The sequence below is a fragment of the Calypte anna genome, chromosome 2, assembly GCF_003957555.1.
Source record: "Calypte anna isolate BGI_N300 chromosome 2, bCalAnn1_v1.p, whole genome shotgun sequence".
Lineage (NCBI taxonomy): Eukaryota > Metazoa > Chordata > Aves > Apodiformes > Trochilidae > Calypte > Calypte anna.
In genome coordinates this window covers 120,215,455-120,239,045 of record NC_044245.1, presented here as the reverse complement: position 1 = coordinate 120,239,045, position 23,591 = coordinate 120,215,455, and the positions used below count along the sequence as shown (strand labels likewise).

At 34.8% G+C, this 23,591-nt stretch overlaps 1 protein-coding gene across 2 annotated transcripts in view; it reads right to left on the bottom strand.

The window, feature by feature from the left end:
• Window positions 1-704: 704 nt before the first annotated feature.
• CRISPLD1 (cysteine rich secretory protein LCCL domain containing 1) overlaps window positions 705-23,591 on the bottom strand; it is a 38,872-nt gene continuing 15,985 nt past the window's right edge. For both annotated transcript variants that reach the window (XM_030444984.1, XM_030444985.1), the window contains 13 exons: window positions 18,728-18,846; window positions 18,468-18,600; window positions 16,262-16,377; window positions 15,604-15,704; window positions 14,294-14,473; window positions 14,133-14,193; window positions 13,943-14,009; window positions 13,171-13,301; window positions 10,063-10,106; window positions 9,892-9,964; window positions 7,666-7,741; window positions 3,072-3,202; window positions 705-1,066 (listed from right to left, as the gene is read on the bottom strand). In XM_030444984.1, the coding sequence (XP_030300844.1) occupies window positions 1,015-1,066; window positions 3,072-3,202; window positions 7,666-7,741; window positions 9,892-9,964; window positions 10,063-10,106; window positions 13,171-13,301; window positions 13,943-14,009; window positions 14,133-14,193; window positions 14,294-14,473; window positions 15,604-15,704; window positions 16,262-16,377; window positions 18,468-18,600; window positions 18,728-18,846 (1,284 nt within the window). In that variant the 3' untranslated portion in view covers window positions 705-1,014. The remainder of the gene's footprint in view (window positions 1,067-3,071; window positions 3,203-7,665; window positions 7,742-9,891; window positions 9,965-10,062; window positions 10,107-13,170; window positions 13,302-13,942; window positions 14,010-14,132; window positions 14,194-14,293; window positions 14,474-15,603; window positions 15,705-16,261; window positions 16,378-18,467; window positions 18,601-18,727; window positions 18,847-23,591) is intronic.

Here is a 23,591-nt window from a genome sequence, read left to right as displayed (position 1 = left end):
TCAAGCTTGCAAATTTTTAAAGTATGTGTACAAGTCTACGTTTTTGCTGAAACCCAATTTAGGTAAATCAAAGGAGTTATGTGGCAAAAAAAAAAAGCGTGTATCTGTGCATTGCAGAACTGATGGCTTGTTCCTTAATTTCAGGTTACTCCTCAATTTTCTCACATCCTTCAAAGTTATATCTGTCTATCTATCTCTCACTCATTCGTCCCAGGATAGCTGAGTATCTGTGAAGGACTGGGCCATATTGACTTGGTTATTTCAACTACAGAGCTCAGCAGCATCCAATAAACATTTTATTTATTAACAGGCTTAGGAAATAATAAGCATTACTGGCCACATCTCTTAAAAATATTTCTTCAGAAGAAACCATACTAATAAGGTCCTGAATGTCTCTATTTTTTATATTTTACGTTTTATTTCAAAATAGCTGTTTGCCCTTATGATTAGTGAGAAACTGAAAACCATCTAGCTCTTCATTTATGCTTGCATGATTAATGCTACAGTAAATCATCAAAAAGTTGCATATATTTTTGTTTTACTTTAAGGCATAATTTATTATGTTGAATTATTGGAATGGCTCGTTTTATGTACATTGGAAATAAAAACTCAGGCCTCCCTACGGTATAGTTTTAAGGTTACTGTTAGTGGCATATATAAAGCACCATACAATAATATATTCAGATGAGGAAAACAAAGAACATTTATGAGCTCTGAATTAACTGTATAGGAGTAACTGCTAAGAAAATATAGCAATATTTAACACAGGATTCAAAATATAGTTATATTTCATTATAGTTTTTCAAATCAATTTTTCTCCCATGTTTACTTTTACAGATTTTTTCTGTTAAGATATATATGTAATTTAAACTTTTTGGTGGAAAGCAGTATACATCTTCTGTACAATAATGTTACAGCTTTATACAAACTCTAGGAATTACAAGAAATGGACTTTATTAGTCTCTTCCAAGCTCTCTGGTTTCACTTGCCTGTTTTTCATTTTACTTGCAAGACTCAAACAACAGCAAATACTCTGAATGCCTTGCTTCCTGGAGGATTCTGTAAACTGAAAAATAAAAATACTCCTGATGTTATTTTTTAAGACTGCAACACTCCAGTGACAACTTTTTTGAATTGCTAAGCACAGTTCTAGGACCCCGCAGCACTTTCTGTGTCTACTTACAAGCTTAACTAAGATTGTTACAAATAAAAATTACAGAAATTTCAGATTAATTTTTCTTCCAAGCAGATGATTAACAACAAATCAAGATACAAAAAAAAAACCAAAAAAAAAAACCCAAAAAAACAAAAAAAAAAAAAAAAAAAAAAAAAAAAAAAACAAAAAAAAAAAAAAACAAAAAAAAACCCACCCAAAAAACCCCCAACAAAACTGGTAATCCTTTGCAACAAGAGATTCTAGTTCAGAATATAAAGCTCTATTGAAGCAAGATACTAAAAAAAGCTTTTAGGAAAAAAGAGAAAGTGTGAATCTTATGCTCACTATTCTGATAACTTTGGACAGAACTTGAAGCCCTAGGAGATAGTTTGTTTGGTAGTTGCTTATATGCTGAAAAATAGATTTCTAAAGAGAATTAATATTTCACAAAAATAAAGGAAATTATTTTGAAATGGATAAATATCTGGCTTCAAGAGAAATGAGACAAAAATACCTCACTGCAATGAAATTTTGTTGAATAAATATTTGTGTCATACAAACTGAACTAGATGTCACATTTAATTGTTCCATTGCTTACTGTTTTGAAAACCCTGCCAGAAGTTTATCTGAGGAAAGGGCAATCAAAGTGAAAGTAAGAGAGGGCAGAATGAACCAGGTGGCCTTCAATAGCATTATAATCCATCCTCTTCTGTTTCACAGGAAACTTGCATAGAACTGTTTTCCAAACTGTGGAGCTTCCAAACTCTACCAGGACAGTGAAGTACATATAATGATTAAATTTGTAACAGTTTTCCTGGCTACATCTCTTCTCAATGAGGAAATTTAGTCAGAGAACAAAAGTGTCAGTAAGGAAGCACACTTTATGAGGGAACTGGATGGTCATGTCGAAAGGCCAAATACTATGTAAATTAAGTCCAGTAAGAGAAGGAAATTTGTATTTTACAAGTTTCCATGTTTGTTGAAAGGTCTGAGGGAAAAAGGCAAGACTTCTCCCCAGTCCTAATTAAAAATAAGAAAAAAAAATACTCTGTCTTTTCCTACTTCAAATTCTCTACAGAAACTTTTGGATGGTTTTTTCCCTCATAAATTTCTTGGAAAGCCTACAGTTTTGGAGGCAAAAATAATTTTTAGCTTTACAGGGCTAAGATTGCTGAAAGATTTTTTTTAAAGGTAATTTCTTGCTCTTCCTCTAGACCTAGAGAACAATTCAAGAGATTAAATTTAAATGTGCAACATTTTAACATAGTGTTATCATATCATCAACCAGATGGTATCATTAAAGCTTGCACAAAGACACCAAATATGTCTGAATGACCATTCATAGAATCTCAATTTCTATCAGAAAACCTGCTAAAATCAATCAAACCATTAAAAAAATTAAAAATAGCCTTGAATAACTGTGAATTTTAATGTCTCTGAAATTATTCTGTTTCTGAAATTATTTATGGTCCAGGCTCACCTGTTCAGTACCATGTAAATCAGTACTGAACACCAATGAACTTGCTACTAGTACCCATCTATTGCAGATCCTCTGACTTGGACAGAATAAATCACCTATGTTAATTTTTAGAAGACCTCAAAGAAAGCAAAGGCAATTTTCTTATCAAATATTGTGTTAGTTGCAACAGAACCAGTAGAGTAAACAAGAGGGTTATTTTATTTCATAAGTAGCTTTTTAAAGTAATGATTTATGAGCTTAGAGGAGGCAGGCAGCTCTGGTACCACAGCTCCTCCAGAGTCACCACAGCTGTTACACAAGCTCTGTAAATCACCCATGCTGGCTGGTTTGTTTGGTTTCCAGCACTGCCCCAGGTACAAACAGGCATGATGCAAGACTTTCTAAATCTTATTGAGGTGAAGGGTAAAGTATAAATTTTGAAACTGGGCTCTGTACCTTTCTGAATAAATCCCATTTTGAAAGGAAGCAACGTACACCTTTCGTTTGTCTACTGGCATCACATCAACATAACCACCCTGGTTGCGGACCACACCAGCATGTACTGCTGCCCTGCAGATACTGGATACCTGAGAAAGAATGAGAAGATTAGTTTTCATTCATCCTTTTGTTCAAAAACTATTTAGAATTAAACCACCAAAGATATTTAAACCTGCTGCTAGCAAATATAAAATAATTCTATTTATTGCATGACTAATTATATTAATCTTACAGTGTTTGGATCACTCTCATAGGAATTAGGCTGATTTATAGGAATATTAATACTGCCTCTTCAAAGGTCACCTGCACCATGACCCCAAAGTAATTTAGTTCAGACTATATCAGTTTGAGAATCAGGAACATGTTTGAATTCATGAGCCTTTCAAAATTAAAGGCTCTATCAGCCTTCACTTGAAGGTGTAGTAAAACTCAAATCTATGTCCCAATAATTATCATAGATCAGGGGATCCAGTTTAATCTCCAGCCACAGCCGAACAGGGGAACTGTAGAACAGCAAAGGGATCCTGAAGTCAAATGATTCTTGGAGGATGTCCTACCCCAAAGGTGAGGGATAAACAGCAATAATTCCATCCCAAGGTGTGAAACCTCAAGCAGAAGTGAAATGATCCATATTCAAAGGCAACAACACAATATTTGCCTGCCATGGGCAAATATTAAAGTATTAGAAGATACAATCTGAACACCAAGCAGAAGATAGATGTCTAAAATCATCCCTTAGCTATGACAGTCGATTAATGGCAGACTAATGGCTTTAGCTCCTTAACTCTGAGAATGGAAATAGAGTCAGAGAGTAAAGATTTAAAAATTTCTACAAAAGAAGAATTTTTAAAATGAAAATCTAATTCCACAAAGTTTATGCAGGCAAAATTCTCTGCAAAGTTAATAGTAACTTCATCTGAGTAAAAGGTACATTCTGTGGCCACTAATTTCTCTCATGAATCTTTGTAGCATAAATAACATCCACAGAAGGTTTGTGTGGTGGCAGTCTTGATGATGTTAATTTAAATAACTGATACAGACCTGCAGTCCTCTGCTACTCTTTCAGCATTTTAAAAATTAATCAGCAGAGGAATGAAAGCTCTTAGATACTCCAGAATGTAGGTCTCCATTTTTAATATACATGACAGCAAAGTGTAGCTACAGCTACAGTGGATGTCTACTTGAAGCCAAGCTGTTTTGTGGAAAAAGCCTTTGCAGCAATAGGTCTCTCCTCAACCAACCTTAAAAACTTATCCAACATAAATATCAATAACTGGTCACACAAACCACTATTTAAACAAGAATTGCATTTCTTCCAGTTAGAATTACAATAATTTATATTTGTTACCATAGCTACTTTGCAATCTCAATGCTATATAAAATCAGAAATTTAAAACAGCAATGATTTTCCTACACTCATTCCAAGCACAGAACTTGCAGTTTCACTGTTATATAGTTTGTATTTCAATGTTGCAGCATTAAAAGGAGCAAAGTTTTGAATTTTTTTATGTAAAGAATCTTCTGCAAAGGCACTTCAGAGTTTTTCTTTTCACACTGCTGGCTGCAGTTTTTGATAGTGCCAGAAGGGATGCTCTTGATGCTCTTCTGCATTTTTTCTCCTCCCAGGAGGGGTACAAGACTTTTTGTAATATCCTGGATATGAGCAATCACCTGAATTTTAAGATTATGGTGTCCTTTATTAACTTTGTGAGTAACTTAAGACCAGACTGATAATATGCAATTTCAAATATACAGGGGAGAAAATGTTCTCTACAATCCAGGAGACTGCCAATTTTCACAAATATGAAATTAGATTCTAGCACTGATGCCATAATATTTCCTATTTTTGATAATAATGTTTGTTAGCTTGGCACAGCATGTGCTGCAAGATCATCTCCAACAGAATTCAGGCAATGATGTCAGGCCTGACATGGTGCAAATCTTCAGAAGGTTTTTATTTCACTTCATAAATGAGGTCATATTAAAAAATGCTTTAAAAGTACAGATATTGTTAAGATTGTTGTCATGACATGATTCTGAAATTCCAGAAATAAGACTAAGAAAGTTTAAATTAAAAGGATTAACCAAAGTTGAAATGTGGAACAAACTAAGCACAAAATGGAAACTTTTTTTCCTGGGCTCCCAACAAGACAAATCATTGCCATGTGGAAACCTAACAGAGGGGCCAGCATGGACATAAAGCACAAAGGTGGCAATGTGTTTGGGCCACATGAAGACTGAATAATTTGTACTTCTGCCTGCTGAGAATGACACATGCTACAGTACTCACTCATATCATGGTAGCTCTATTCAGAAAATAAAATAATTGTAACATAAACTCAGAATAAGAGACACTTTAAAGAGTTTGCAATCTCCCTCAAGGCAGGTGAAACAAAAGTAGATCATCTGAAAACTAGAAGGTATGGAGCACAAAGAGATGGGTAGTACATGAAAGTTCTACACACACTTGAGTTTATAAATGTTGACTATATGAACCCTGGCTGTGATTTGTCTGCCACAGACAAATAGATAATTGCTAGCAGACAGGAAGAATGGAGAATGAAATAAGGGGAAGGGTTAGATTTATCTAAGTTAGAGACAGTCACTGTAACTTCAAAGGAAAAAAAGAATGGAAGGAAAATGGTAAGAAATGTGGGGGGCACCTAGGGATAAATCAGAGAACAAACCTTCTCAGGAACAGGGAGCAAAAGAAGTCACCATAAAATGAGAAATTACTTTAAGAATGAATGTCTGTCTGATCAGACCCAAGTCAGAAAATGAAAAGTTTTCTAGATTCGTATGAATACTACAAAAAAAAAAAAAAATACTACAAAAGTGTAGAAAATCACAAATCTGAAACCATCTTTGGAAACATCTGTACAAACACAGGTAAGACACATCTGGCTACATAGGAGCTAGATGCCCTAGGACCCTTCTTTAGGAAATGGAGAGAAATATACATCTTTACTAGACAGTTCATCTTGTACTGAGGTAGACTTTCTGAAAAGGTCAAATGAAACCTGTTCTGCCAATGCCTATTTATCTCCCTTACTTCTACAAGGAATGTACCACAAACTACTATGAACATAACCTAGACTAGTACCTTCAGTGTAGATACCTACCCTGACAACACTTAAGTGGATAAGATTCCCATTCTTGCCTTCTTACCTACATTTGAATCTTTTTTCCCTTACAGCTGCATGTTTCTATACAATGGAGATGAATAATGAGATGTTACATCTAAAATGGTTTTAAAGCATAGCTGAGATTTCCCAATGAAAGCTAATACATATTCTGAGATACTATCTTGTGCAAAAGAGAAATGGGTGTTCCTTCTCCTACAGCAGTCTTCTCTTACTCTCTGGGAAACTTTGGCTTTAAACTTTGATTGCAACCAAAGAACTGAAAGAAAATGATTTTCTAGAAAATGGACCTTAACTGATTCTACTTTCACTGCCCTTCTTAAACACATTAAGGACCCCATTCCACATGCACAAACCAATTTACTTTCTGAACTGGAAGTGCTTCTCTCATATTTAACAATCTTTATTATGGACAAGAGTGTTTTCAGGATAAGTTATTGAGGTCATCCAATGGACATTAATTTCAAAGCAATGATGAACAACTATTTGCATATTATTTCCATTCTTTTTTAAGTGCTGAAAAGAAGTGCAAATCATCACCTGACAGAGGTATTTACCATACTGCTCCTTTTGACAACTAAAAGCCACTTGAAACATACAGTTTACATGTAAAATGTGACATGCTCTCTACACAGCTACATCCTGGCTTCTCCATAGAGTAATAACAGAGGAGCAGCATAAAAAAGAACTATCATTTTATTCTTTCTACTTGTACGGTGCTGAACATGATGTAGAATAGACAGGAAAAAATATTAAGCAAAAAAAAATTGGTAATATGATGGAAGATATGGTTGCTTCAGGATCTAAAGAGCAAGGATTTAAATGAATATACACTACCAATTCTGACAAAATGGGTGGGAATTAAAACTTGAAAATATAGGTCCAGTCACTACTAAAGTCTACACTGAGTTTTCAAATTACTTTCTGTATCTTCAGTAGTTGAGTACTATTAACTGAATTGGAGGTAAAGACCTTTTGAAAAAAAAATGTGTAAAATAATATGCATATGGAAAAAAATGGATCTCTACTATATTTTATTATAAGAAAAATGGGTGCAAACTTTTTATCAGGGCCTGTAGTGACAGGACAAGGTTTTAAACTGTATGTTTTTAAACTGTAATAGTGCATACTTAGACTAGATATTAGGAAGAAATTTTTTACAATGAGTGGTGAAACACTGGAGCAGGTTGCCTGGAAAAGTGGCAGATGCCCCATTCCTGGAAACATTCAAGGTTAGGTTGGACAGGGGTCTGAGCAACCTGATCTAACTTAAGATTAGTGCAGATGGGTTGGACTAGATGAACTTTAAAGGTCCCTTTAAACATAAGCCATTCTATGATCTTTACATTTTATCTTTTCATATGATTTTATATATCATTATACAATGCAATGTAAATCGCTCTACTTACATCAGAATAGATTCTTGTTCCAATTACACGAGCATAGTGTGGATTTGCCTGCATGCAGTTGTGAGGACAGTAGACTCTGAAATAGCAAAAATAAATCACACACAGGATGAATAATATCAGAGTTTTATTCGATATCAGCATTATTGAGTATAAATCAATTTGATGATGCATACATATAGTAACATAATGTTACTTAAAGGATGTCAGTTTTTGAGGCTTTGACAATACAGGTGAAAGCACTGCTGATATAAGTTGGGGTTCATAATAAAGTGCTTGAAAACACACTTCAAGAGGTCTGAACTTCTTTCCATTGGATAGGCAGATGGTGTTCTTCTTCGACATATGTGAGGCTAGTAAAAAAGCCAGTAAGAAGCGAGACTGTTCATGCTTTTAGTATTGTCTCTTTTTACAGCATCCTAAGGAAACTGTACAGTTGAATACCTTTTCAGGAGAAGCATATCTGAATGAGGACTTGCTATGATGCTGACGACCTGTGATGCAAGCCACTTGAGCAACTTAATGAGAGTGAACACTTGGTATCTGTGGCTAAAATGAAAAACTTTGGAAAGTAATGAGATTCCGAACTGCTACTAAGAGATCAGAATCCTACTGAAAGACTCTCTTTATTCAACTGCATTTTTTAACCTTTGAGAAAAACCGTCTCTGTGATTCATGCCTGTATAGCTCCCAAACACATAGGAAAACCATGTGGAAAGCTAACAGTAGTATAGAAAGTGTAAAGCATCTTGTTTGGTAATTGTGATATGCTACAAGGAAGAAGAAGGGTCAGTCAGCTCTTTTTCTGCTCTGAGCTGTTTCATTTTAAAAATGGAATATGCCCTAATGGCTTTGGAGCCACCCTAGATGGGACAACCCTGGGCAAACCTTCTCCAGAATGCCATCCAATTCAGCATGTCATAAAACTTAGGCATGCCACAGTCCTACCAGATGGGTTATGCCAACAGGCTGATGGAGCTAGGAAAGAGATTTTTGTCTGAAGGAAGCATGATGCCAAAAAGCCTTTTGAAGGTCTACAGATTTATAGTTAGGACATGAGAGTGAAAACTGAGGTTGTGCAATCAATGCCCTATCTGATTACTGCTTGTAAGCCCTGAGACTACATTTTTCAGAATTAAGTTAAAAGCATGCACAGAACCTTGAATGAATCATGGCTGTTGTGAAGGTCCTTAAGTTCACGCATAAGAATTAAACACTCATTTTTACCTTGGTTTATATTTTTTAATTTTCTTAAAGACAAACCCTACTTTTCTCTTAATGAAGCTATCTTTAGTTGTTAATAATGAGGGAAAAGCAAGAAAAAGATTATGAGATTATACCCAGCCATTCCTGCATTCCACTCCTTCAGTTACTTCTCCATCTCATCTAGCTAGAAAACCAGGAGTTATAGCCAAACACCAAACAAGTCTGTGGACCCAAGTGCTACACGAAGAGATGTTTTCCTAGCAGTTCTGGCTTTGTACTTGCTTCCTGCATTGGCTGAAGGATTGCTATGAAAGTAATCCTGTGGATATCTCCAGCTTAGCTTGTGGTAAAACATGCTACAGTGTGTTTAACTTTGACTCATCTATGGTTTTAGAACTGCTACCGATTTCCTTCCTCAAAATATTGTGGCAAAAACTCCTTTCAAAGAGTTAAAACATAGGCTTCAAAGAAATGGCACAGAGATTTAAAGGTGTTAAATGACCTGCATAACACACCAAACCTTAACTTTATACATTTCAATTTTTTTGCAAACATATTTGCTCACTGTATCCCCAGAACTCCCAAACAAGTTGATAACCTCTATGATAAGTATCTGTATCATTTTATATACATTTTATTGTATCTGTTTTACAGGCAAATAAACTGAAATAAAGTGCATCTTGCCAAGGTGCATAGATACAATAGTGGACTATGCAAAATCATAAAACATCTTTGCTCACAGTCTTCAGTCTAAACACTGATGGCTTCACTATGATCTGCCAAGGGACCAAAGAAAGATCTTTATGGGCAAACAAAAGTGAAATTCTCCTAGTCAAAAAGCCTATAGGTCACCCTTACCTATCCAACCTTCTACTTAGAACAAAGACTAAAAAATCAGTAAAATATTTCGGATTTCACTTTTACAGCTGCTGTTGTCACATTTGTCAATCACAACTATAGATAATTAGTAAATCATATAGAATATGGCAGCACTTCCAATGAATAAAACTCCAAGAATTTTACCTTGGACAGTGTGAGGCTGGTTTTTGAAATGGGCATAGCTGTTCCACTGTTGTTTCACAGGTTATAGCCTGAACTGAAGAAAGCAAAATAGAAACAAATAAATGTGTGCTATTCAGAAAAAAATTCCAAAAACTCAATATAGTACTGAGTTTATAAGAAATAAATGCTTACCTGTTACTTTAGAGACAGTGAAGGAGTTAGCAGATTGGTATTTTCTGAAGGAGAAATAATAGAAATAGTTATAAATAACATATCTCTGTAACTTCCTTTAGCTAGGAGAGCATTTATTACAGAATCTAGAAATAAACTCAAGACATTGTCCTCAATCAATTTTCATTCACTGAACTTATTCTTCCCTGTTGGGAATCTATTTACTGCAATGACACATTTGCTTTGTACTCCTAGTTAATCTGTTTGAAAACCAGGAATGCATGTTAAGGTCTTTCTGTAATTTAATTTACTTAGAGAATAAATGTGCTAGGAACAAATTATGCAATCGATTTGTCCCTCAAAACATAGTAACCAAAATCTGCAGTTGATGAGAAGGATCCATCTACCAGAAAAGATCGCTCACTTCCCGCTAAAGGTTCTTTCCTACAAACAGCTCCAACACTGAAGTGTTTCTTCTGACAGCCTTTTTGAAAAAATTCATTAAATTTTACTTTTGGATCTTCTGTTTATGTTAAATTATCACCAGCATCATAAAAAAACCCAGTATAACATGTACCAGTGTGGTTTTTCCCAGTAATGGTATGACACCCAGATATATCTGTTTTCTCTGTTGATGGTCAGGTATATACATTCTCTTGTTACATTACAAATCATGAACACTTTATTTTGCCTCTATCTCATCTCTTACCCTTCTTTTTCCTCGTTGGATATGCCTCTGTTTCTAATATTTTTCAACTGTAGGAAGAAAGCTGGTAATGCTTTGACACCCACAAAGTTATTTATAAAGATAAAAAATGAAACACAAGGAAATAATTTCCTATTCACCTTCAGAGCAAATTATCCCTGTGTGCTCTATAGCGCTGCAATTTTTATTCAGAATTTGTATTGGTTTATTTAGTTGCATGACCCATCAATTTCATATTTGCTCATTTATTGGATTCCAGTTTGCTTTTGTGGAGTTAGCTGATACTTCTGTTGTCTTAGGATTGTCAGACACGGGTGGGCAATAGTTCACTGTGTTCTATTGTTGAATTGCTTGCCAAGATATTGTTTAAAAATGGTATTCTATACTACAAATAATGCAACAGTAGAACAACATCTATATTAGCAATCCTCATTATATATCAAAGGAGCTGAAGATTAGGAAGTTTGCTGTATGTTGCACCAACATTCTCTTTTGTCTTTCTATTTTGCAGTAAGCAAAATATACAAAAAATATGAAAAAATGTGAGATCAGTTTAATTTCATTCATTCATTGACTAGATACGTATTTTATGCAAAGCTCCACTAGAGATATGGGTAAGAGTCAGGCAGCTGCAATGTGTTTACTGTTTTATTGACAGGCCTTTTTTAAGGCTGATACTTTGGTAAACAGTCTTTATTTATCCCAAAGACTTTCATTTATAGACTGACTTATGAAGCTGATGCCTGATCACAACGGGGAAGTATCAAATTGCTCCTTTAAAAGCCTTGTCTCTATAAGGCATCTAATTTTTTTCACAAAATCTGAATCCCCAAACCAAAACAGTCATTACTGTTCAGCAATGATATGATTATGCATGTCCACAGCAAGCAAAACAAAGTGTTAATATCTCACCTTGAGTTGTTAGTCTCAGGGGGCAGATGCTAAGTACACCTTGAAACCTGAACACTCACATAGTTTTGTCTTGAGATTTCACGTGATGGGAATTCAATTCTTTCTAGTTTGAAAATTTTCTGCATTTTAAATATTCCTACATTTGTGAAAAAGCTGGCTCCCAATATGTTAGTATCTACACAAACAAGATTTTCTTCTCACTTTGTCTCAAAGCATTTAAAAAAGACAAATTTGTCTGTATTTTCATGTAACTTAAACCACAGATAGAAGATCATTGGATGACCCAAATAAAGAGATTAATATCAATGCCTTAAGTGCTACTCAGACAGCCAAAAATATAGGCCACTGAGTTTAGTCTACCTGGTCAGTGTTTCTCTCTATCCTGAATGAGGTAAATCAGTCAACCAGAAATTATGACAGATGTCACAGAATGTGAAATATGTTTGCACAGCACAGAGTGAGAGAACAGCCTCTGACAGCTATCCATCTCCTTACCCTCAGGTTCTCATCTGAGCCAAACGTATCACCCAGCAAAATTCTGCTTTCTTTAAGTTTGGTATAACTCATGCATTAACTGTTACCCACATGCTGCTATTACACATATGCTCACTATGGACAGAAATAAGGGCCACAATGTATATTAAGAATAAATTAAGATATAGCGAAGTGTAATTTGTAGATACTAATAATATATTAGATTCACAAATACTAATACAGATGTTATCCTATCCTTGGACAATAACATACAGAAACAATCAGGTATTCTCCACTTTTTATGCACTATTTTTTGTCTAGTTTGTCAACAATTATGTGGACCTGTTTTCATATACCAGTCTTAGGGCAAGCACCTGAACAGGGCAGTACACCTTCAAATGATGCTTCCACAGTATGCAGTATTTACTTATCCATCTCAGGCCAATACAGAAATTGTGCAACGCACTGGCATAAAATAACATATGTAAGTTGTGGTGCTGTGATGAAACAATCAAACGTATAGAAAGAGGTGCATTTGCTACTTGTCTCATATTTTCTATATGCACAGTGCAGGAGGGTCAGTTCCAAACACAAACTTGTAAGATTATTGCCTTGTTAGCTGTAACAGATTACTGTGTCCATGGACCAACCCAGGAAATATTACCAGCTTTGTCCAAAAGATGTTTAACAATCTATTTCAGTGCTAGTCTATAGTAGTTTTCCACAATAGAAATATATACTTACACAAGAATTAACTGAATGCTCCAAATACTGAGAATATTTAACTACAAACACTTATTTACAGCCCAAGTGATTTAGTAAATCATTTAACCCACTTTTCTAACATCGTTGCATCACTTTTCTATCCACCATTAAACACTGTCTAAATTTTCAGAATGGATACAGTGCTTGTATATCCACATGCCTTTTTATAGCATTTTCATCTTCTTTATGATAAAAAGTATGAACAAATATTATTACTGCAATATATTTTTCATGAAAAACTTTCAATACATTTTAGTTTTACAAAAACTTACCCAATTGATTGAATGCCATTTCTATAAGACTTGATAAAGTAATTTTTCCTTCCTTGTCTGGTGACATCAACCCAGCCACCTTCATTATCCAGGATGCCATAGTGTATGGCAGCTTTACAAATACTGGATTGCTGAAAAAAAAGAGAAGAAAAAGCAGTTCTGTGTCAGACAAAGCCACAACTTTGCATTGTATTTTTTATTAAAAAAATCAGGTTTTAATTGCTATGTGCAAATAAAAATTTAGTAGATAGTCTATTAAGGTTGATGTAGTCTATGTAGGTTTTTTTTCAAATGAAGAAAACACGACTTTGCCTTTCTCAGAAAAAATCAAACTCATTTAAAATATACTTGCTCAAAGTAGCTGTTATTTTCTATACTTGTTTTCAGTTCCACAGAGTAAATAATACATTTTTATCTGCTCAAACAAGTAGGCCTGGTTGACTGAAACAATTTATATGTGTGTACCCCCAAATTACTGTATTTCTCCTTAAGTCACACCTTAGTATATTTATATGCAAATCTGTGGACAGAAAAAATTGTGCTCCTATGCATGTATAAAATTGTGAAGTGCATTTAGACAGTACATGCAGAATAGCAGATGCAAAGTTAGACTGTCTGATACTATCTTACACTTTTATTACAGGCTTTTATTTCTGGTGAATATTGAGTTCTTCAAAATCCATTTTTTCATATGATTTTAACTAGTATTCCAACAGAAAAGACATTACTATAAACATTCTACTTGTTAAAAACATAATTTAAAAACATTTACCATTTCATAATGTACACTCCCAATAACTTTGGCTTTGCTATCCAAGCATCCAGCAGGACATTCGTACCTAGGAAAATAAAATACAACCTTCTCTTAAACCCTGGGATTACAATAAGGGAAAATATTCCAGGTCATATACAAGTATAGTGTTTTAGAATAGTCCCAGAATGAAGTTTAAAATTTTGCATACCTATTGCAAGTTGTCCCTTTGCACTGATCTCTTAGCCTTACTTCACATGAAACAATCTGAGCTAAAATAAGCAAAAAGCAATTTCACTGCAATGAATTTGATACTATTTGATAATGTAATTAAAATTTGTTGACGATTTCTAAATCAGGTAAATTCCTTACACATTTGTTGGGTGCTTATTACTTCATTTTTCTCACTGTCATCAGCGCCTGTGGAGCCTGAAGGTGAATGAGTCCTTGGTCGGCTTTGTGACATTGCATCCTGGGCTTTGGATCGCTGCCGTTCAATCTCATTGGTTTCCTCTTCTGGCTCATGGGGAGAGTAAGGCCTTTCTGAATCCTCTGTTTCAGAAAACAGGAAAAAATATAAACTCTCAGTCAAACAAAACCAAAACCAAAACCAAAACCAAAAACGAAAAAGAAAATTCAGTGTTTGTGGAATGTAAATCCCTCAACATACTTTGGTACGATGGCTTTGTTCTCATAAAATTGTGAATGAATACAAATAAGGAAGCAAAGAAAACTTTCCACTGATTCATAAGATGAAGACCTCAGGCTTAGCAATACACCTTAGATGTGTTTCTGATAGAGACAAAAGGTAGATTTCTTCTCTTTTACTAGCACAGGAAGCACAGCTGAGGTATGAAAATGCTATTAATGCTATTGTTTCATTATCTTCTTTATGCCATAAGAAAACCAATACAACAAAGGTGATATTTCTATTATACATTGAAAGTGTTTCATCAAGTTCATAGTAGATAACTTTTTCATAAAAACTTACACCTGAAAATGAGGTCCCTCTTATTCGTGCATAATGAAAATAATTTGGAAATACTCATAACTGAATCTGCATTTCTTAATTAAGCAAGAACCATAAAGACAGTATGTGGGGCACTCGTGCAGCACTTAGGGCCCATATGAATTTTCAAAAGTTTTTAATAAATAACGCTAAAACTTGTACACAGAGTAAAACAGAGGCATAGCAGCTTCGTAATATGCTGTGTTTCAATGCTATAAAATGAGAATAGTATTTTGAAAACTGTAAAAAGTAAATAATCATCCTAGCTGACATTTTGTTTAATGACTAATGTCACCTAGTCTTGGTTTGTCTTATAGTAATGCACATAGCTGTCGTGGCTGCGAAAACATGTTTCCCTATAAACAGATCACTGCATAGGCTTCCACTAAAATCACAGAAAGGCATATAAATAGCACACAGAGATGGTCTACACATTGTTTACTAAAACCCCTCAATCAGCACTTAAACCAGCAGGAGTTTGCTACATCATTCCCTCTGGTAATGCTCGGCCTCACATACTGTAATTACATGATCTCATTCATCACAATAAAGAAGGATCCTGTCAGCATAATATATTCTATTCACCTTTGTTAAAGTTTAATGAGGAAAAAAAACAATAGAAAGGTTATATTTCTCTGCCCATTTACAGGTGTAGTGTTGAAATAGTATGTACCTCTGTAACAAAGATTTTCTCTGCAACCTCCTCCAAAACTAGGGGGACATGCAGAACAAGGGCGGCCAGGTTTATAAGGAGCATGACCCCACCAGTTACCCCTGGTAAAAAAAAAAATAAATTAAATTACCTAAGGTATGTTTTAACGTTAGAGAGCATTTAATATGTTAAAAAATAAGTCAAGAAAAACATCTAACACTTAGACCATAACATTTATTTGATATATCAGAGTAATTGAAGTAACTGAAAAGTTCACAAAGAAAAAACTGAAGTACTGATATAAGCAGCTGTAAAATCTTTTGAGAACACACTCCATTCTCCTAGCTGAAATATTATATAGAACTTGATTTTAACCATGGGCTTCATGTTACACATTTCTGAAAGTCACAAAGGGGAGTTACATTATTTTTCATACAAATGTCATGGGATAACAAAGATCTCTGATATTGTATGCTAAAAACACAGGGCAGAAAACTGAAACTCTAGAAAATCACAGGAGTATTTGTGCAGTCAAAAGCTGCCTTCGGAACAATGCTTTACTTTGTTTGTAATAGCACAAAAAATAGAAAATCCAGACTGATTTCCTTTCAGATTACTTCCTGGATTATAATAAAGTATCTTGCCCACTTAAGATATTATTTGGTGTCAGCCTACTTACTTAGGAGAGTAATTGCATACAAGATAGACCGCTTTTGGCCAAATCTGTCCCCAGATGTTCATGTTATGACACAAATTAATCGCACAACCAATTCTGCTACTTGTAGCCCAAACAACCTTGGAAAAGGAATGAGAAATACATGTAAAAATCAAAACTGGTTAATATAAAATAAAACCTGCCTCCAAACTTCAACACATAAAACTCAACTCAGAAAAATGATAATTCCCTCTGCTATAAAAGGGTTGAAGTTACCTAACTACAAATGTCAAAAGGCCATTTGGTTATACCCTTGTTCGAAAGAAAAGCTTCACCTTGATACAGAAGATATGGTTCTCATCTTATAGAAATGGTCTAAGCATGTAGCAAAGCAAAATATTTACAATTTTTTTACAATTTTTTTTTTACAAATATTTACAAAACACAATCAGAAGAATTGACTCTTAGAATTAAAATTAATAATTGAGAGTTAGAAGTCAGATTCCTGTGTCCTGTGGTTCTCAGCACAACCTAGCAACTCAAAGGTTGTCTAACCCTCAGCCTAACCCTAAGACTCATTAGACTGAGAATAGATCTTTGTTAGCAGTGTAAGGAGTTAACATAAATGGTAAAACAATTCACAAAAAGTCCCCACACACCCAGGAAACTCTAATAATGAATTTTAAATGCATATGCTTTTATGTCATTGCCATCTAAGGTGGTTGTTCTCCTTTATGCACCTGTTGAAACAATTTCATTTCAACAACGAAAGCTGGAACATTCAAATTAGACAAATACGACAGGTGCTGAACTTGTATTAATTTAAGATTAGTTTGTTGTTCCAAAAGGATTTAGGATTTGACAGGAATATGTACTGTGAAGAATTAGTACCGAAAAGAACTAAGTATATGTACTGTAGATCTTGCAAGTTTTAAATATCTGTAATTATAGATATTTTTACATAAATGGCAAATAATTATGTCTTAAATGTTTGTTGCACAAGTTACAATTGAATCTAATTTTAAGACTTCAAATTTTGATTTTTTTCTAATATTATATTGATTATTATAGATAGATTTTAGTAAAATCTGAGGATCACATATTTCCCAGTCACTGAAAACAAGACTGGTTCCTCTCTGGAAAAATTTAGGCTAGATACACAGATTTAAGGAGTAGGACATAAATTAGCTTTTATGCATTTGAAAATCTTGCTGAAGCTAAAGCGTCACCAGCAGGTCCAAGGAGGTGATTCTGCCCCTATATTCAGCCCTGGTAAGGCCACACCTTGAGTACTGTGTTCAGTTTTGGGCCCCTCAGTTCAAGAAGGATATTGAGGTCCTTGAACAGGTCCAAAGGAGGGCAACCAAGCTGGTGAAGGGACTCGAACACAGATCCTATGAGGAGAGGCTGAGGGAGCTGGGGCTGTTCAGCCTGAGGAAGAGGAGGCTCAGGGGAGACCTCATTGCTCTCTACAACTACCTGAAAGGAGGATGGAGCCAGGCAGGGGTTGGTCTCTTTTCCCAGGCAACTCTCAAAAAGACAAGAGGGCATGGTCTTAAATTGTGCCGGGGGAAGTTCAGATTGGCTATTAGAAAGAATTTTTTCACGGAAAGGGTGATCAGACATTGGAACGGGCTGCCTGGGGAGGTGGTGGACTCTTCGTCCCTGGAGACATTTAAAAAGCGACTCGATATGGCACTCAGTGCCATGGTCTAGTGACTGTGGCGGTAGCTGATCAAGGGTTGGACTCGATGATCTCTGAGGTCCCTTCCAACCCAGCCTATTCTATGATTCTATGATTCTATGATTCTAACATATCAAAAACTCATGTGATCTGAGTAATTCACCTAAGAAAACCGTAGTGTTTTTTAAATATGCTGTTCTTTCAGCATATTACAGAAAGGATTATACGTGTACTGGCACAGATACTAGATTATGTCAAACACACAGAGCAGTGCCACTCAGTCACTGGAGTATGGGAGCTTTATCCTTAATTCTGCTAAGGAAGTGATATTTATGAGGATGGAACCTAAAGATTTGCATGACAGCCTTACTGTGTGTCATCAACACCCAATACTTGTAACTACAGAGAAATAATAAAACCCCCTTTTGTTCTTCAGTGCTATGGCATAAATTGGAAGATTAATATTCTACATGTCCTAGAGCAACCCAAGTGGAGGTCTTGACAGCTCTTTTCCCTAGCTGACAAACACCAAACCCACCTACATACCTGTGTGTAATGTGTACAAACGGGACCAGAGCATTTGTAAGGACAATATGGGTTGCACTCATGAGGATGTGGATACGTGAAATCTCTCACTTCATCATACCATGCTTGGACATGAAATGTTGGAGGTCTGTACCTGTGAAAGACAGTAGTAATCTATTAGGTCATTCAAAGGCTGCATCTTCTATCATTCTACCTTCAAGCAAATATTGTTAAACTTAAATAAAACAAGATATATTGTATAAAACAGCATCTTAAACTACCTTCCCCAGTGTGCCCCCAAATTCTGCCCAATCGAGGGAAGAAGGCTTGCAGGCCCATGCTCCCATAGACAGGTTTCAGCCCACGACTCTGCAGATCTTTCCAGTTCTGTGTCCCATGTCTGAAATTGGAAAGGAAAGAAAGGAACACCATCTCAGAAATATTTGGTCAGCATCCCCTACTAAAAATAATTAAAAATAAAAATGTGTTACAAAGGAAAAAAAAAGTTTTAATCCCTGCACTGCATTCTCCTTAAAAGCATGTGCAGCCATGCTGCAGTGAATAAAACACAAATAAGAAATTGAAAAGCTTAATTCCACTTTCCAAGCTAAATTAAGTCAATTTTCTGTCTTGTGAGATTTTCTTTTAGTAATAGGCACTTTTTTTAGCAAAAAAGATATTATTCAACACCCTTTCAATATACAACTTTTTTTCCTCTAAACCAATAGTTTACTTGAAATGAAAATGCATTTCTCTCCCTTTTCTAAATCAGCTTTTGTTGAAATAACACACACTTCAAACACAAAATCTAAAAATCAGAGTAAGGTTGCCATTCATTGGTCTTATGGCTAGGCTGGCATAAAGGTGGTATTCATGTTAGTAAGAGGCATACTTAGGATGAGGTAAAGAAAAAGTGCATGTATTATTGTTTATCACAATTGTTTATCCTTATTTTCTTTTGTTTAAGGCACATAGAAGAATATGCTTGTAGATGAAAGGCAAATACAAGCTTCTTTCTTTCAAAAGCATACTAAAACCTGTTTTTTTTTGAAATTATACCATACTGTGTATGCAGTTTTTACTGCATTAAGATGAGGTTTGCTCAAACTGATCCTTATTGTGCAGATTACCCATACTGCTACTTGACTTTCTGAATCTCCTGATAGTTACAGAAGTAGTTTCCAGATACCTGATTCTCTGTTACCAGTACTCAAGTTAGGAGACTGAAGTAGTCCCAGGAAGGAAATGCATCTCTTGATGGATGTTCAATTATTTCATTGTAAATTCAGACTAAGTTTCTTACAGAAAGACTCTTATCTAAATAACAGTAATCAGTATTTCTAAATCCAAATTCCCATGTAGACACTGGAGATCATATTTACAAAATTTTGGCACAGATTAAAGGTGAACAGCCTCATAACACAGCCAAAGAACACAGAAATATATCAGATAAATTCCATGTGCTAGAACCTATTTTTATATTGATTTTGACATACAGGTTTCACCTTATTAATCAGATTACTAATTAAATCAAGTATGTCCTTGGTTATGCAAAACCATGATTACATAAAGACTTTAATGTCACCCGGTTTAATCCTAGAATATCTTCTTGGTTTTCTTCTTCAGAAATCTCTAAGGCATTGCTTTCCATTTCGTCTGCTACTACTGACATAGAATCAAAAAATCATGGAATGATTTGAATTGGGGGGAACCTTTAAAGATCATCTAGTTCTGAACCCTTGCATAGGCAAGGACACTTTCCACCAGACAAGATTGCTCAAAGCCCCAGTATTAATATTATCAGCAATTATCAGAAATTTATAGGGACCATTTATATTCCCAAATTGCAACATCTGGTTTCTTCTGCAACACACAGAATTACTCTAACTGTAATAATGACAGAATAAAGCTTTTAACCCACACATAAACCCACCGATTTTAGGAAACAGTAGGAAATTTCTATTCACCCAACTCAGCTTGTATTTCAGTGTCATAAGCCATAACATTCCTTTAATCTTTACAAGAAAACATTTTCATCCTAAATAAGAAAGTTTTATATTATAGCTAGCATAAATCTTTCCCTCTTTCCTTTTCTTGCCATACCTTCACATACAGTTCTTCTTCCTACTGTACCCACTGTAAAAAACATAAAAGCTTAATACACTTCTTCCACATACATATTTGTTCTTATAAATTGCAGGACATCACTTCATTATTCTACAATGGAATCATTAGACTGTTGCATTTTAGAACAAACCCACAATATATTCCCCTGCAAAGTGTCCCTCCACGTCTTCAATTCTGAACACAGCAGTCAGAGGTAAAGAAGTTGTATTGTCAAGGGTTTTTTTCCTCCACACATTTTTGAAAATATTTTATGTAGCTATTTTAACTATTTAACTATTTTAACTATATTTAAATATATTTTATATATTAAAAAAAAATGATTTTTTTTTCAAGATAAGAGCCAGGTAGCCAAAAGTAGCAGCTTGAACCAGTTCCTCAAGATTGTGAAGGAATTATATTTAACAAAATGTTCTTTTAAAGACTGATAATAGTTATGCATGACAGAGCCATGCAGAATTCTGCAAGAATAGCATTTTGATGAGAAACTCATATTCATTGTCAATCTTCCTGACAGGTGAACACCAATGTTCCAAGCTATTGTTGAGGTTGGACACTCTCTTCAAAATATTCTTTCTTTTTCATCTGTTTCTCTGTCTTCATGCAAATATAAAATAGTGTTTTCTCTACCCCCTTCTTGCCTAGCCAGAGATAGGTACATTTGTAGGCTGCAACCTTAGCTGGAGAAAAGAAGTAATCTTCATGGTTGAGCAGATGGATGCAGAGAAGCTCTTTAAAGGAAGCCTAGTGCAGGAGGTGGTATCAGAAATTACGAGCTTGAACATTTTTGCTGATTGCACTGCAATTTCTAACTCCATAAAATATAGGTATATGAGCTAGAAAGCCAGCTCCACTATCCCCCAAAAGCATGTCTTGCGTGCAAGGTTATTTCAGAGAAGAATCTGCACAATTAATTAAGGGCAAGATTTGACAAGATTTGGCAAGGTATGACCATACCTTAAAGCTCATCATGAGAAAAACACCCTATTTCTTTTTATGTTAGAGTTTAAATCTGTCCCACTGATGCTTTTCAAGGTTTATTATTTACTACTACTGTTTAGTAGTGAACTAAATACTGGTGAAGTGAGCCTCATCATTGTGCACTTTCCTTGAAGCAGCTGCATTTATGATTCTGCTCTGGAGTCCTCTAGGGCAGTGATAACATCAGCCTTCCTTGGTCACTGTCCTTCCATGTCAATCATAACCACAGGTCTAATGACAGAAACTCCAGAGTCATCAGTTCATGACAGATATGTGAGAGAATGAGGGGAATGAAGTACCAGTGAAGTTAGAACTGAGCTAATCACTATTTTTCACAGTTTTCACTGAAAAGAAATAATTAAAAAAACCAACATTTTTTGTTTCAACTGAAATTTTTCTTTTTGTCTTTCTCCAATCAAAAATTCAAAAGCATTTTAACTGGCATTCCCAAGACAGACAATTGGTGTTTTCTAGTGTATCAAATAAATTAAAAAACTTTTAATTGTACTAGAAAGTAATTATGCATCCTAGAGATATGTCATTTTAATTAGTGTGGTAAATTTTTTTTAAAAAGAATCTTTGCATCATTTATTCAGTTACACCTGCTGTCTAAAAACACCTTTAATCTTTATAATAGTGCATAAAGTGTATTATTTCTTAAACTGGAATAATTCATATTTCAGTACCTTTGTAAAGTCTCTGTGATAATCTCAGGGGAATTGTCTTGTGAATCAGAAATTTAATAGAAGCAAAAAAAGTAGGTAACTTTTTGTCAAAAATAAGCTGTAAGATTTCACAGCATTCATTTTGTGCTCTCATTAATTTTTATTTATGTTTAATCACTAAAATGATGATTAAAAGTAATGAAAAAAAACTTTATGCATATATATTGCGGGTTTGCAGTAAATGATGCCACATCTTGCTTTTCTCCCCAGTGCATGTACCACACAATAAAGTCACTTCAGAACAGTCAGCTGTTCAGCAAATTCTCTGTGTATGCCAACAGAAGAAAGAACTCATTCATTTGTTTCTCAGCCTTTAACACCCAAATCCCTTATTTCTAAAGCCATACAAAAACTACCTGGCATGAATATCATGTACATACAGCTTGCATACTTTATTACCCAGAACTGCTGCCTCTTATCCTGCCAGACAATGCTTAGTTTGGTCCTGGAGTTTCTTTGGATGAGAAGGTGGCCATAAAAAAATATCAAACTTAACACTGCTGCTGTGTTAACTGTGTGTTCAAATTTGCTCAGATATACAGTGACTATTGTTGTTAATGAAGGAAATTATTTCAAATCTACTTCAGGTATCTCAGTGCAAACTTGCAGTCCACAGTATGGAGGTACATCAATTTGTTTACCAATACATAGTTTAATTTATTCTTAATTTTAATCACTTAAGTATTGTTTTAAAGTTCAAAGCCATTGTTTATACAAATGTAAAAAAACTGTGAAGTGTAAATCACATATACAAAGCAATCCCTTTAACTGCAGCATTCATCATCCAACTATACCATTCTTTCATCAAAGCTATTGCTTCATCAAGTGTAACAGAAATTAGAATTAAAATTAAAATAAAACCTCTCTTAAATTACATAAAATCTATAAAATATTCTGGAAGAAATGACCCAAGGTTCCAATTCCAAAGAATTTTCTAGAGATCCAAGTCACTTTTTTGACTGCCATAGACTTTGAAAAGAAAATTGATAAAGGAGACAAAAGACCAATAACTTCCTTAAGTCAGTAAAGAAAAGGCAGAAGAGAAGTCATAGTTACTTGTGTCCCCAACCACTACCAAGGCAGAAGTAATGCAACAATCTCTAAGATCTATAAGATCACTCTAATGATTTTTTAAAAATAAGGGAAAACTGATATAATTTCTGATGCAATTCCTGAGATGATGGCTTAAATTTATATATGACTACTCCAGTGATCAAAAATTTTTACGTGGGTGTAATTTATATTATGAACAGGCCTGGATTTTTTTGTATTGCCTTGTATTTTTTACTTCTAAGAGATCACTCAGTGATGCAAA